The 15181-nt window shown below is 48.3% G+C and overlaps 1 protein-coding gene across 1 annotated transcript in view; it reads left to right on the forward strand.

The window, feature by feature from the left end:
- COL26A1 (collagen type XXVI alpha 1 chain) overlaps positions 1 to 7080 on the forward strand; it is a 162171-nt gene extending 155091 nt beyond the window's left edge. The window contains exons 13-16 of the mRNA XM_066202098.1: positions 1162 to 1206; positions 2536 to 2580; positions 3208 to 3292; positions 6530 to 7080. Coding sequence (XP_066058195.1) covers positions 1162 to 1206; positions 2536 to 2580; positions 3208 to 3292; positions 6530 to 6702 — 348 coding nt within the window. The 3' untranslated portion in view covers positions 6703 to 7080. The remainder of the gene's footprint in view (positions 1 to 1161; positions 1207 to 2535; positions 2581 to 3207; positions 3293 to 6529) is intronic.
- Positions 7081 to 15181: the final 8101 nt, after the last annotated feature.

Below are 15181 nucleotides of genomic sequence, written 5' to 3' on the forward strand. Positions count from 1 at the left end.
CTCTTGCCTGTGCTTTTTTCATGAGCGTTGCTCTCTCCAGTGCAGAATCCAAGTATTTCCCTTTGAAGGTACTGGGAGCACCTGGCAGAATGAGCCTTTCTCCCAGTTTTCCCTGTCCTTAGGGGCCTTTTCCTGGTGCTGACAAGGCATTCCATAGGAATTTGGTCCTGCATGGGAATGTTCTGGAGGTGCCTGTTGGTTTTATACAAATTTGATGGACACAAACCCAGCAGCTCTCCCTTTCTACTGCAGGAATCTGCCACCATATATGTAGGGTTTTTTTGGGGAAAAAGGATGGGTTTGTTGCTGTGTGTGTCTATGGGAGAAGAGCCAGGGGAAATAAGTGGCCGTTTTATTAATTGATTTCTAGAAATGCTTTTACATTTTGCTTTTTCTTCCCAAGCTCCTGCTTTCTCACTAAATAATCTCTAACTGCTCTCCTGGTCAGGGATCCTGCCCTACCCCAGCTGCTCCAGGGTGAGAAACCAGCACTGTGGAGGAAAATGGGAAAAAAAGATGTTCAGTTCAACAGCATTTCATCCTGCCCCACACCAACACTAGTTCAAACTGTTTCTGTTAAAAAAAATCCCGAACAAAAGCCCCTCACTGAGAACAATGTGAAAATTAGCACAGCAGGAGAAAGAAACAAACCAACCAAAATATTGTACCTGTGTTTTGATCAGTAGCTGTGGGGTGTGTGTGGAGCAGGAGCAGATTAAATCAGTGCTCGGTGGGAGTCCTGGGCTCTGTTCTGGCTGGGGCAGCAGCAGCCCATCACTTCTACCAGAGAGAAGAATGCAGTGTCTTTGTAAGGAACAAATCTCCAGCCAAATTCCTTCCTGGTATAATGTAACTGACTGCTGGAAAGTTCAAAAAACCTGCTAATCGTCTTACAGAGAGGGCACTGAGCTCAGGAGCTCCATATCCAACCCAGCTCCTCCAGAGTCTGATGGGATTTGGAACTGATACTTGACAGAAAACCATAACCCCCTTTTGCTGTCTCTAAGTGATAATGTCAAGGGAGAGGAAATTTTTTTTTTCACATTATCCCAAGTGTAAGGTTTTTCCCTTAAGCTGTCTTAATTCCACTAGTAAAAATTACACTGTGTTCTTGTCAAGTGGCAAAGTATCTCCTAATGACACTGCCTTTATTTCCAACAGGGGCAAGCAGGTCTGCCTGGAGAGAGGGGCATTAAGGGACTTCCTGTAAGTGCTGCACTCAGGGGTGGGTGCCAGGCTCAGGTGGGGTTGGTGCCTGGCCCTGTAGGTGCCACTGGCCGGCCTGGAGCTGCTTCAGTGCTGAGCTCTGCTGGCTCCAGCTCAGATTTGTTCCGCAGACACCCTCACCTTAAGGAATCCCTCTGCAAATGAAACATCCCCAGGGGTAAAGCACAGTGACCAGGAGGGCATCACCCCAGCAGAGGAGCTGTGCTCTCTCTGCCTGCAGATCCCTCTGGCCAGAGCTGGGCACACTCAGCTCTCCCTGGGCCCTACCAGAGCCCAAAGGTGGGCACAGTTAAACAGCTCACAGCCCATCAGCTGCTCTCCACTCCCTCCTGCACCTCAGTCAGCCAAGCTGAGCTGGAAACCTTGCAATGAGATTAAAAGATGTTTCCAAATGATTTTTTGGCGATACCTGAACAGATGCCCAGAGGAGGTGTCTGCACTGGCACATATGGCCAGTGGGAATGAGCCAGTGGTGATGAAGGTTGGCTGACAGACCTAGTGGAGAAAAATTGGGGTTTTTTTGGCTGACAGCTTCCAGAGAAGTCCCAGAACCTCTAGAAGGGTTCTCATCTCTCTTCCTTGGTTCCATCTCATCATTTCATACAGTTCACACAGTTTCTTTGGTCCTTTCTCCCATGCTCACCTCTGCTTTGCAAATATCTCAGGGATGTCCAGCAGGTTTGAGGAGCCCAAGCCTTTCCACTCTATTTTGGATTGTTAGTTTTGTTTTATGTTTAGCTTAGAGTGGTTTAATCTCTCCCTCTCATCTGCCCTTAGGAAAGGGCATGAACTTCCTGGCTGGGGGGAAACATGAGACCAATGTACACAGCACAGAGAGATCTTTGTTCAAGAAAAGCTTAATGAGCATCTTCAGAGGCAGAAAGTGATGTGACTAATTAATGAAAGCAGAATGGAGGATTTTTCTGTTCTAGATCAAGATGAAAACGTGCATGTTTGGGGGAAAGGAGCAATTTATCTGTGGTTTAATGTAAATTGTTGTTCACTGGGAGCCCAGTGAGATGTCTATGGCCTTGCTGGGGCCCAGGCCATGGCAGGTGGCTCCTCCTGCAGCTTGGCCACTCCTGGACAAATTCACCTGTGTAAGAAGTGGTGGTGACCTCCTGGGAGGCTGACAGGAGCCAGGGCAAAGCTCAGGAGAGCACTTTGGCCTTTGGCATGAAGTGCCAGTCCATGTGTTTTCTGCTGGTGAAATGCTTCTTTAATTTGCTCCTTTGGTGAGGAGGGATCCAAGGGGTCCTGGAAGGGTCCTCAGCCACATGTAACCAAGTTTCCCTTCCTTTGTTTTAGGGTGAACCAGGCAAGAAGGGTGAGGAAGGTGACAAAGGCACTGATGTAAGCATGTGTTTCTACTGTTTTACTTTCCTTTTTGTCACTTTGCTGTCCTTCAACCATATCCCCATTGACAGGTGGGTTTGGGTGGGGGGCAGAGGGTGAGTTCACAGTTAAATGTGCAGAGCAAGTGGGGATATGAGCCTGGGGTTTGAATTTAATGTATGCCATCATCCCTGGTCTGTGAGGTTTCCTTGGCCGTGTTGTCACCATGTTCTTGGGCACCTCCGTCCCCAGAGACTGTTCTGTCACATGGAGCTGGTTGGGAATTGCTTCCCTATTGTCCCTCCTACCTGCTGGGGGACAGACTCCCAGAAGAGATCAAACTGCATGTGCAGAGTGTTGGAGTTCTCACATCCCTGCTCTCGATCCCTGAAATACTTCCCAACATCTTTGGCCCTTCAAGCCCACACCTAAGGTGACAAGGACAACAAACTACAGCCTGAGTGTACATGAGGAGCTCTTTGAACAGGGATTTCTCCTGCACTCCTGCTTAGGTTACCTCCTCTTTTACGTCTTTTCGTTTGTAAACACCCACACTGCAGAGTTTGGTGCTGTGGAAGCAACATGATGGACAAGAAGCCTGTTCTGCAGCACATTCCAATGTTAGCTTTGTTTTCTTTCTTGCAGGGGGAAGGTGTCCAACAGCTTCGAGAGGCTCTGAAGATTTTAGCTGAGAGGGTGTTAATCCTTGAGCACATGATAGGAATTCATGGTAAGCATTGCTAAGGTTTTCTTCTCTAGGGAGCCAGGGTCTCTGTTTGGGCTTGATGGTTACACATCCTCCCACTCTCCTGAGCTCTCTGGTGTCTGCTCAAGCCACGTTTTCAAAACTGGGTTCCATGACTTAGGGGTGCTAAGAACTGTTGAGTTCCCCCAGCTGCACCACTTCCTCTGGCTTTCCAGTAGCAGGTGAAATGACCCTTGCAGTGATTTTTGTTGCAGTTCAGGCAGCCAAGTCACGAGCAGCAGCTCAAGCCATGTGGCACAGATCATCCACCAGCTTCCCACAGAGCTGCTTGTTCCAGTCTTTAGGCCAGATCATTTAATCCTGTTAACAGCATCTTCCAAGTGACTTGAACACCACTGAGGCCCTTGCCTTGTGCTGCGCCATGTTTCTGCAGAGAAAGCCCAGACAGTGCTGCCATGTCACCCTGAAAATCAGTGACCCCTGAACATTTTGTGATCATAACTTACATGAAACCTATTTTCACAGTCAGATTTAAAGTCCCACGTGTTCTACATTCAGACAGACTTTTGTGATCCCTTGAGGCTGTTGGCTCCCCCATCACTGGTACAGTGTGTGCATCGTCCCTTAAAGACTGTTCTCTTCCCTTAACCACAGCGTGGTGTTGGTCATTGTCACAGGTGTTGGTTAGTGTCAGACTGTTCCCTTTGGGGCAGCCGAGGATCAATTCTCACAGCTGCCACAACCTGCTGTGCCAGTTTCTCCCCTTTCAGAAACACAGTTAGAGGCAAAATGTTTGGCTCTGCTGTCCCAGCCTGTGAGCAGCAAACCTGTTCCTTGGCACTGACCAAGCCCCAGAGCACTTTTCTGTCCTTGACACCTGGAACCTCATTCCTGGCCTTGCTTGTGAGCCCACCTCACACCCGCCCTCGGATCAGCATCCACTTTTATTGGGACGTGCCCTTTGGGTAGTGATTGAAGCAATGGAAACGCTGAATAGCTCCAGTGCCCAGCAGTCCTGACAGTGCCTCACTACACAGTAATAATGCACTTCGGGCAGCCCCTGGGGATCCCAGCCCTGTCTGGAGCCAGCAGTGCTGGCCTGGAATTGCTGCTGGACCCTTCCAGTGCCAGGGCACGGCTGGGCTGGCCTGGAGCCTGCTCTGCTCTGCTCTGCTCTGCTCTGCTCTGCTCAGTGCCCTCGTGCTCTTGGAGGCCCCAAGTGCTACTTCCAAAAGCCATCAACAGTGTAAGGTTTTTGGGAAACCCTGAATCACAGCCCCATGATTCAACCACACTCACCCTGACCTTGCCTCGGCACTGATGCTGCTTCTCTTCACATTCTCATTCCAAGGGTAGAAAATATATATTTTTATGCTGCTTTGCTTTGAGCTAGTGGAGGCACCAGGGAGATGTCCACTCGATTTCCTAGGCTGCAATCCATGCCAGCTGGGATGATCTCCAGGGAAGAGGGAAAGGAGATTTCCCTGGATGAGTCCATAAGAACAGGGTATTTACAGGACCCAGGGCCTGGGCCTCCTTTGGCTTTTACTTTGTACCTTCATTTATAGTGGTATAAAGCAAAAAGTCACCTCTTTAGGAACCTTCTGTAGACCCTGGGACTTCACACAGCTTTGCCCCAGCAGAACTGCCTGATTTCTCTGTTTTTCACATTCTATTTGGAAATCCAGCAGCAACAAGGCATGTGCCGCTGTTATTCTGAAACAGTCATTTCAGCAAACCATTTGTATTGATCTGTTACTGCTTGGGATGGAGATGAGTTACTTACACCCGTGTGCACTTCTATACCAGTGTAACTGCATCAGCAAAAATGGATGGGTTTTAATTGTGCAATGTGGTTAGGTCATATTTAAACACCTATATTATATGACTTTAGGGGTTTTTTTTTTTCCCATAAGTATTAATAATTGTATTCCTACTCTGTGCTTTCGAAATAGTTCCGTTCTTTCACTTCACACATATTTTAGGCCCTACAAAAATACTGGTTAGAAAGGGATCTTGGAAAGTAAGGCATATTTTCCTTGTGCAGTTATGTTCATCTTTGTGTATAGGGTTAAAAAAGCCCCAACAAACAAAGAGAAAAAGACATAAAATAACAAAAAATATTTTCCTTGAGCACAGACCTCCCTGGACTGAAAGGCACCACACAGGTTTAAATCACCCCGCACCAACTGTCTGGTCATGTTCCCAGTGTAGGTGTTAAGGATTTGACCACAGGTCCTGGGTTAGCCCAGCTTCAAAACCCCACTCAGAAATGCCAATCCCATGCTCTCATTTTCCCAAGAAACTTCCCACTGAGCTTGGTTTCCAAACCCACAGCCACCCAAGCAACCAGGCAAAACATCCCAGCAAACAAACCTCTCCCCTGCACTGGGAGGGCAGCTGGAGCTGACCTGGCCTGGAAGCTGCAGAGAGCAGCCCAGCAGGACGCAGCAAAGCCCAAATTGTTTGGCAGGGTTTGGTGCCAGCAGACAGAGCCCAAATCCTCTGGCAGCCAAAAGCTCACTGGAAACTGAAATGCTGCCTCGTGGGATCCAACCAAAGCTGGCACGTTGGGCTCCTGGCAGGGAAACACAAACATCCAGCTCTGGAGGCAGAAGGAAGAAGAAATTGGGGCGTTGGAAATGATGAGGCAGATCAAGCCACCAGCATCTGTTGCTGAAGAGTGGCCCAGAGCAGGGTGTATTGAGTTTGTTTAGCTGAGGGGAGAGCAGGAGGTTGTTACCTGGGGGAGCAGGGACAGCCACCATCCATTCCCAGCATTATTGCTGATTTGGCTGCAGCCCAGGGTGGGTCAGTCCTTCCACTCAATCCTTTCAGTGCCTCCAAATGTCCTTTACTAGGAGGGAAATGGTACTTAAACCCTCAGAGCATCACTGCCCATGACCACCAGCTCATCCTCCAACACCAGGAGTCTGTGGGCAGTGCTGAGTAGTTGCTACAGCCCAAATAAATTTATAATTAATAAAAGAACAGCACTTTAGAAATGAAACTAGAAAGGACAACAGGCCCTGCAGTGGGAGCACTTACCCCAGAGAGTTCAGGCAGAGCAGAGGGGACACATCTAATGCAGGAGCAGTGTGATGGCAGCAAAGCTGTAGCTCCAGAGCTGCTTCCTGCACGGAGAGCAAAGAGGAGGGAGCACACTGCTCCCACAGGAGGAACCACTCTGAAGGGCCCATGAGTGATTTCCTCAGCCTCCCCTTTTAAATAGTGCTCTCCCGTGACTTTCTCTCCTTACAGACTCTTTGTCTTCCATTGAGCCAGGCTCTGGACAGGATGTGATCCCGGGCTCCCCCCTGAGAACCAGCATCAAGATCAAGAGAGGAGGCCCCCGGCAGCCCCAGGCCCACCAGATCCTCTCCTCCCTGCTGGATGATGGGGAAGCCAGAAGGAGAAGCCACCGGATGAAGTAGGAGCATCTCCGTGTCCTCCCTGCCTGTCCTCCAGTCAAAGATACACTACCCAGTGCCCAGTTGCACCCTGCAGATGGATGGAGTGGGTGGGAGGCTGCAGTGTTGGTGGCTGGGTTTCCTTCCCTGGCCAATACTGAGCCCTGATTGCAGGGAATGACTTTATCCATAGCTCAGAGGGGGGTTTGAGAACATTCTCCTTGATTCTGTTGGTTTGCCTCTGGAATAGCAGCTGTCAGGTGTCTCAAAAGCTGCCCACAGATGTGACACCTCCTGGCCGTGCCTCGAGGGTTTAACCCTGCCCTTGTTCCCTCACTGCCCTTGACAGTCACTCAGTAAAGCTCTGCTTAACTGGCCAAGCCCACCCATCCCACCCAGACCCAAAGCCAAGCCTCAGCCTTGTCCTTTGCTGCAGCTGGAGGCTGCTTTTATTTCCTGTGCTGCCGTCACACTGACTTCCAGGTGTGACTTCCACAGGCCATGAAAGCATAACCTGCAAGGATTTCTTTTAAGCAAAGAACAAATTAGAATACCAAGTGCGTTTAAAAGTGTTACTCTGGAAATTCAGGTGGCTCTCTGGACTTCAGCAACAAAATCCTGGCTTTTCATGTTGCTAATTGCATGTGAGTGACATTATTTCAATTTGTGGTTGGCTAAAGAAGGACTTTTGATGCAAATGTTCATGGCAATATTGGCTTTCTGTCTATCTAAGAGAGTTTAGACTGTTTCTGTGAAAACGTAGAGCAGCTTGCATGAGATCTGATGGAATTGTGCAAGAATTTTCCCATACTGTGTTCAGCATGTGCATACATCCAGAGATAATTAATTTAAGTGGTGGCAGTAACTATTCACAGAAAAGGATATTTTGCAATAGTTGCTTAATCCTACAGCAATCAGGAAAAATGTTTTCACAGTGTTTTGTTTTAATCTCGTGAGTAAATCCTCACCATTTGGACCTGGAGACAATGTAGTAGCAAACCACAGCTTAGGGAATTAGAGTCTTGTCAAGAGCTTATCTTGCATTGGGACTTAAATACAGAGTCATTTTACTTTTTGCAATAACTTGTTATTTTAGGGGAAGTACCAGCTTCCAGGTTTAAGAAGCTGAACCTGCCCTTCAGTGACAAATGAATCACTCCACCTGCTGTGCTAACCAGGTCGGACAAGCTGATGTCATTCATGGAGACAATGATTTTTGTTAGAAGGGGGAGATTATTCAACAAAACTGACTGGACTGTTTGTTTTTTTTATTTTTTAATTCCCACATTCTGACAGTTTTCAAATTCAGCCCAGGACCAAAGTGAGCAAATGGAGCTGTGTTATTGCCCCTCTGTCTCTGGTTCCTGTGCAGGGCACAGCGGTGTGAGAATGCTGGACTGCACTGCTGCAGGGTTTCTGTCAGAGGCTTTCCAAAGAAAACACTCTGCAGTCCCTGTGTTCAGCACCCCAAAAGCAAAGCCCCCTGGAAATGAGGCTAAAAAGGGAGGAGCTCTGCCAGCCCAGCATTAGCCACACACTATAAGAGACATCCAACCCCAGTCCTTCCTCTGTGAAGTCTGGCATTTTCACAAATGAGCAGGTCACAGGCTCCTTCAGGATGGCTGGATCCACCATGCCTTCACTTGGCCCTGCTCTTGAGGGATCCAGCCATCCCCAGCCAGCTGAAAGGGCATAAGCTGATGCTGAGCAAGCAGCAAAACCTTGCTTTCACTGCTGTGCAGCTGGATAACAACCAGCTGTGCTGGAGGCAGCAGGGATGCAAATCCCTGCTCTGCTTTTGCATCTCCACCCTGCTTGGCCAGTGCCAGTGGTGGGGTTTGTTCAGCAGAAGCCCACCTGGTTCAGGTTGTGCTTCTGAATGATTTGAGTTTTCCATGGGACATTTCCAAGAAACAAGCCCAGAGCTTTGCAGGAGTCTGGGGAGCTGCCTGGCTGCACTCTGAGTTACAGCTGGAGTGTGGTGGAGAGAGACAAGAAAATGAGTGCAGCTCAATCCAGCAGGTTCCTGAGCTCAAGGAGCCATCCTGTGTTTGCAGTCCCTTTGGGAGAAGCAAATAAAGCCTCCCTGAATGCAGCTTGGTTTCACACCCAGCACTAACTCTAAAGCCAGCACTAAGTCTAAGGATGTCCACAGTGCTGTAAGAGCCCGTGTCCTTCCTTCCACAGGGCAAGAGCTCTGTTTGTGGCCAGCCAAGCAAGGTGCAACCATGGGAGCAGTTGGAATAATCATTCAATCTAAGAATTAAATGTCCAAAAAAAGGATGTTTCCTCCTTTGCAGGCTGATTCCTGTGCAGGAGTCGAGAAGTTCTTGGTTACCCCTGTGGTGAATTGGGACCATCTCGGTCTGGATCACATGGACACTCCAAGGCTTCACTGGTGGCTTCCAGGAGATAAATCAAGCAGTTGGTGTTGGAAAACCAGGCCTGAAGAGTGAGGAGAAATCTCAGCTCAGTCTAAACTGAGCACTGGGCAGGCTGGTGCCAGCTGTAGTCGAGGCCACAGGAACAATCTGTCCTCATGGCAGCTTCAGGAACCAAACCCAACCAAAGCAAGCTTTAAAAAGGGAAATGGGGAAATTTCGTTTCACTGGTCCTGTAGCTACAGGGTTGAATTTGGGGAAGAGGGATTACAGTGACGTCATTTTTACTTCCCTGACGTTTCAGAGGCTTCACACTGAACTGAAAGAGAAATCTTTCTTTCCCCTAATTTGTCTTCTGAATTCAGAGCTATTTCACGAGCTGGGTGAGTGCTAATGCTTTAGTCCCTCACATTGCTGAGGCGTTCATACTGACAAGGATTTGGAATTTTATATTTTTTAAGACAAATTACTGACAAGATGAAAGGAAAATTTAATGGAAGTTGTTTGCAATTACTCCTGCCAAGTCAATTGTCAAAAGGCTGTTTAGGTTTGCATGGAGACCACTTTAATTATTGATAATATGAGCTATGTAATTTTTTTCTCCTTGCTTTCTTTAGCTCCATCTCTCTGATGAGGTACTGTATCTTTAAAGGGGGGACAGCAGGATTTTTCCAGATGGACTTTCTCTCTCTGCTGGGGTTTCATTCCTCTCCACTCCCACGAGGGCTGGACCACACTGTTGTGCCACCGCAGTTTAATTAGGTTTAAAGGTGAGCACAGCCTCACACACTGACATTAATGGTGCTGATGACCAAGCAAACCACTCCAACCACATTCTCCATCATAGGCAGGATCCTGAGGTTCATTTCAGCCAGGGCATATAATGCTTCTTGCCATGTCTATGTAACTTAGGGGGATTTATTTTGAATGCGTGCTCATTTAGAAATATATTTTAATTGAAATGTTTAGTGCTTTATCTTACATACATACTGTGCAATACCATAGTGTGTTCTTCTCCTTTTTTTTTTTTTTTTTTTTCTCTAAGACTTTTTAAAAATTCTTGATGTTTGTTTGAGCTCCAGTGTGTTTTTGACTTGGATCAGCTCTGGTAGTAGTAGTAGTAATGTTTTCCTTGCCCTGAGCTAACCAGAAGCAGCACATTGCACAACCAAAACCCTTTGCAAGTCATGCACCCTCACGTTCACCAGCAACCTGGAACTCCTGGGAGGCAGGGAATGCTCCTCTCCAGAGGGTCTAATTTGCACTTACTGTAAGGAATTGATGGCAATCCAGGGAAATAGGAATAAACTAGGGAGAAGAGCCCTCACCTGCTCCCACCAGACTCCATGGACATTTTGTCATCAGCTTTCAAAGGCCTTAAAATCAGATTCGGCCCCGGAGCAGCACATGCTGGTGCTGTGTGGGCTCTGCTCCAGTGTCTGCCATGAGCTGTTGTCATGTGGGACCCTGAGCACTGTGACAAAGGCTTCTAAAGACAATCAGCTCCTGGAATTCCCTCCTGATAGAATGATTGGAAACCCATCCTCCTCCTCCTCCACGTTTACAGCTTCTCTGACTCAAGATGACATTCCACTGGGGGTGTAGGGGTTAAACTGCTCAGAGTCTCTGTGATTTCTTGGTTTCCTGTGGAACCAAGGGACTGAAAGGTGCTATAATTGTTCACAAGGCACATTCCCAGCCACGGAAGGAAATGGTAACTTCTTCACCAGTTATTTTACACAGTAACTTTTTTATTTATATTCAGTGTGTTTCGTATGTGTGCCAATGGTCCTGGCTTCTCTCCTGAGGATCAGCTTTACAACCATTTGGTCTTTTATAGGGCAGCCATCGGCAGGATCTTGCAATCATGTGTAATTTCTAAACTTAGAGCAAGAATAAATCTCGTCTGACAGGATGAACTCATTTATGGCAGGCTTTACTGTTTGTTGTAAACACAACCTGTTTGTTCCACCTCTTGCATGGTTACTTACCTGTTTTCATATTGCTATGTTATTGTTCAAAATATCTATTTCTCTTTATTTGCTATGGGGTTTGTTACTGTATATGGAATGTTTTGTATTCAGCATTTTCTTACGGAGCAGAGTGGGAACAGTATTCAAGGACCCACAAATACCAAAGACCTTTCATGTAATGCACTGAGAAATAAACTTACTGTAAATGAATATCGTGTCAGGTGTCCTCTATTTGCAAAGTTCAGAGCAAGTTCAAGCAAACTGCAGCCTGAAATCAGGGCAGCTGCTTTTCCTTCCTGACACCTCAGCCTTCTCTTTGGGAAAGCTCCTTTGCAGGGCTCTTAAAAACAAGATGTGCATGGAGGCTCTGCTTCTGGGCACCTGCTGTGGGCTGGAAAGAAAAAAAAAAGGGCTTTTATTGCCTAAAACCAGAGCTGAGCTCCCCTGTCCTCGGTGAGACTGACTCCTCTGCAGGCGTTGGATAGAGAGATCTGGATGGATACAGAGTCACCTCTGCATTCCCAGCCACAGACTCAAACACAGGGACACATCCCAAACACAGGGACACATCCCAAACACAGGGACACAACCCAAACACAGGGACACATCTCAAACACAGGGACACATCCCAAACACAGGGACACATCTCAAACACAGGACACATCTCAAACACAGGGACAAATCCCAAACACAGGACACATCCCAAACACAGGGACACATCTCAAACACAGGGACACATCCCAAACACAGGGACACATCCCAAACACAGGGACACATCTCAAACACAGGGACACATCCCAAACACAGGGACACATCTCAAACACAGGGACACATCCCAAACACAGGGACACATCCCAAACACAGGACACATCTCAAACACAGGGACAAATCCCAAACACAGGACACATCCCAAACACAGGGACACATCCCAAACACAGGACACATCTCAAACACAGGGACACATCCCAAACACAGGGACACATCCCAAACACAGGGACACATCCCAAACACAGGGACACATCTCAAACACAGGGACAAATCCCAAACACAGGACACATCCCAAACACAGGGACACATCTCAAACACAGGGACACATCCCAAACACAGGGACACATCTCAAACACAGGGACACATCCCAAACACAGGGACACATCCCAAACACAGGACACATCTCAAACACAGGGACAAATCCCAAACACAGGACACATCCCAAACACAGGGACACATCTCAAACACAGGGACACATCTCAAACACAGGGACACATCCCAAACACAGGACACATCTCAAACACAGGGACAAATCCCAAACACAGGACACATCCCAAACACAGGGACACATCCCAAACACAGGGACACATCTCAAACACAGGGACACATCCCAAACACAGGACACATCCCAAACACAGGACACATCCCAGACACAGGGACACATCCCAAACACAGGACACATCCCAAACACAGGACACATCCCAAACACAGGACACATCTCAAACACAGGGACACATCCCAAACACAGGACACATCCCAGACACAGGGACACATCCCAAACACAGGACACATCCCAAACACAGGGACACATCCCAAACACAGGACACATCTCAAACACAGGGACACATCCCAAACACAGGACACATCCCAAACACAGGGACACATCCCAAACACAGGACACATCTCAAACACAGGGACACATCCCAAACACAGGACACATCCCAAACACAGGGACACATCCCAAACACAGGACACATCTCAAACACAGGGACACATCCCAAACACAGGACACATCCCAAACACAGGACACATCCCAAACACAGGGACACATCCCAAACACAGGGACACATCCCAAACACAGGACACATCCCAAACACAGGGACACATCCCAAACACAGGACACATCCCAAACACAGGGACACATCCTGCCCTCATGGGGAGGGGTTTTAGCTCCTCAGGCAGCCTCTCAGGTCACCTTTGAGCACCTTGCTGTGCACTGCAGAGTGAGGCTCTCCCCAGACCTGGCAGGTTCCTCCTGCAGTGCAGCCTCTCCAGTTCCTGCAGGAATTCTGTGCCAGGGCAGACCCAGGGATCACAGCTCTGCCTGGGCACTCAGAGTTCAGGTGGCTGCAACAAATTGTGAGGCGGGGAATAAGCCAGAGAGAGAATTGTGCCCTCCCCAGCAGTGTGAATTAAAATCTGCTGGTATTTGCAGTGTTCCTCACTTCCCCAAAAGTTTCCTCAGAGTACAGGGCAGTTGAGTTGGCTCAGCTAAGACAGCCAAGGCTGCTCAGAGACCCTCCCTGATGTCCCCTGGTACCTCCTGAGCATCTGCCTCCTCCAGCAGCCTTTGGGTGTTCTCTGAGTGACCCTCTGGGCTTATGGAGACCCCCCGAGTCATCATCTCTTGTGGCAATTCGAACTGCCAGAAGGGGATGTGGGCAAAGACCTTCTTTAACCTTCCTACTGTGGGAACAGCTGCCCCTCGTGGTGCAACCCCTCTGTGTTTGCAAAGGGAGGCTGTAGTGGTGCCTTAAGTTTGAGCTTTCATGTATTTCAGGTTCTGGGCCGCCCAGGGGTGCAGCTCTGAGCTCACAGTCAGTGTCACTCAGCTCTGCACACAGCAGGGACACAAAACAAATCCTTTTCCTGCTGAACACCAAGGACAACTTTCAGGCCCAACAGCACAAACAAGGGTGGGCTGGAGGGAGGGACAAGAAGGATGGGACCTCACAGCCTGCAGCTGTAACTGTATAATTAAACCCCAATATGCAAATAGACCAAAGCTTATAAAAATGGAAGATCTTGTGACCAGTCAGCCATTCTGTGACCAGTTTGGGTCCACCTTGGGTGTAGCCCTGGCCAGGCTCTTGTCCTGCCCAAGGTGTATCCTTGGCCTTTCAATAGATATCTCCTTTATTCTCTAGTTCTGTCCAGTCTGTTTCAGGTCAGCCTTCCCAGGGCAGCAGCAGGGGAGGACCTGGGCTGTTTCTGTCACAGATGTCACAGCTCTGGATTCTGAACTTGTTTTTCATATCCCATTGAAAACAAGAGGTATGTAAATCCCAACCAGTTTTTCCCCCCTCCTGATCAGATTACACTGCAGAGATGCAGATACCAAAAGTGCAGCGGAGGCTGAGCCTTGTAAACACTGAGAAATGCCCACGGAGTCGAGGCCTCTGCTTCACAGGGCTTTTTGCATCGCTGATGAGGACATGCTCAAGGTTACTTCACGCCAGGCATTCCCATGCAGCCCTTCTCCGGGTCTCTCAGGGTGTATTTATCTCAGTTTCTGAGTCCTAACACCTCCAACTCCGATGTATTTATCCTTGCAAAAAAATCCTCTGAGGGAAGGCAGTTGTGTTAATCACCACTGTACAGATTGGGAGTTGCTGGATAAAAGGCTAAATTAATTTCTTGGGACGTTTGTGGCTGTGCTGGTCTGCCAGGCACCAAATTAGCATCAGGCCCATGTTGGTCTCTGGGCCATTATGGCCACTGATTGTAATCACAGCGAGGGGAACTGACTTCTCCTGAGCTTCACACAGCCCAGGAAAATCAATGGCAGAGGGGAACACGCTGAACTTGTAGCAGGAGCTGATTAAAAGAAAACTATTTATTCACAAACAAAACACAGCTACTCTTGGAGTTCACTGCCTTAACTCTTCATTAACCTCCTGCTCAGCACCAAGCGGCTCTTTGGCAGCCAGGCAGGCACTGGCACCGCGGTAAGGATGGCTCTGGCCATGAATGTAGCTGGAATTGTCTCCACATTCCAGCCCGGGGATGGGGGAAGCAGTGAACCTGAAACAGGAACAAACTCACCCAGAACTTCCCAAGCAACGCTACAGAAGACAACTACTACCCTGTGTACAGGAAAAATAACCAGGGAGACCATATTACCTTCTTTACCCTCTAAGGACTGGTCACCAAAAGCAGTGACAAGTCTGACAAATCTGCTTCAAAGCTGGATTGGAAAAATTGTGACTATTCCAGACTGAAGGATGTTGTTTGCTTGGCAAGGAGAGCCTGGAGCTGATCAGGCCCAACTGTGTTATCTCTGGGCCTTTTTGGGAGAGGCAGAGAGAAACAGGACAGGTCTTTCCCCTGCCACATCCCACTTTTAGGACAGGATCAAGCCGTCTTGGACCAAGCTGATCC

The sequence above is a fragment of the Chamaea fasciata genome, unplaced genomic scaffold (genome assembly GCF_029207755.1).
Source record: "Chamaea fasciata isolate MVZ Bird 193981 ecotype frontalis unplaced genomic scaffold, bChaFas1.0.hap1 SCAF_21, whole genome shotgun sequence".
Lineage (NCBI taxonomy): Eukaryota > Metazoa > Chordata > Aves > Passeriformes > Sylviidae > Chamaea > Chamaea fasciata.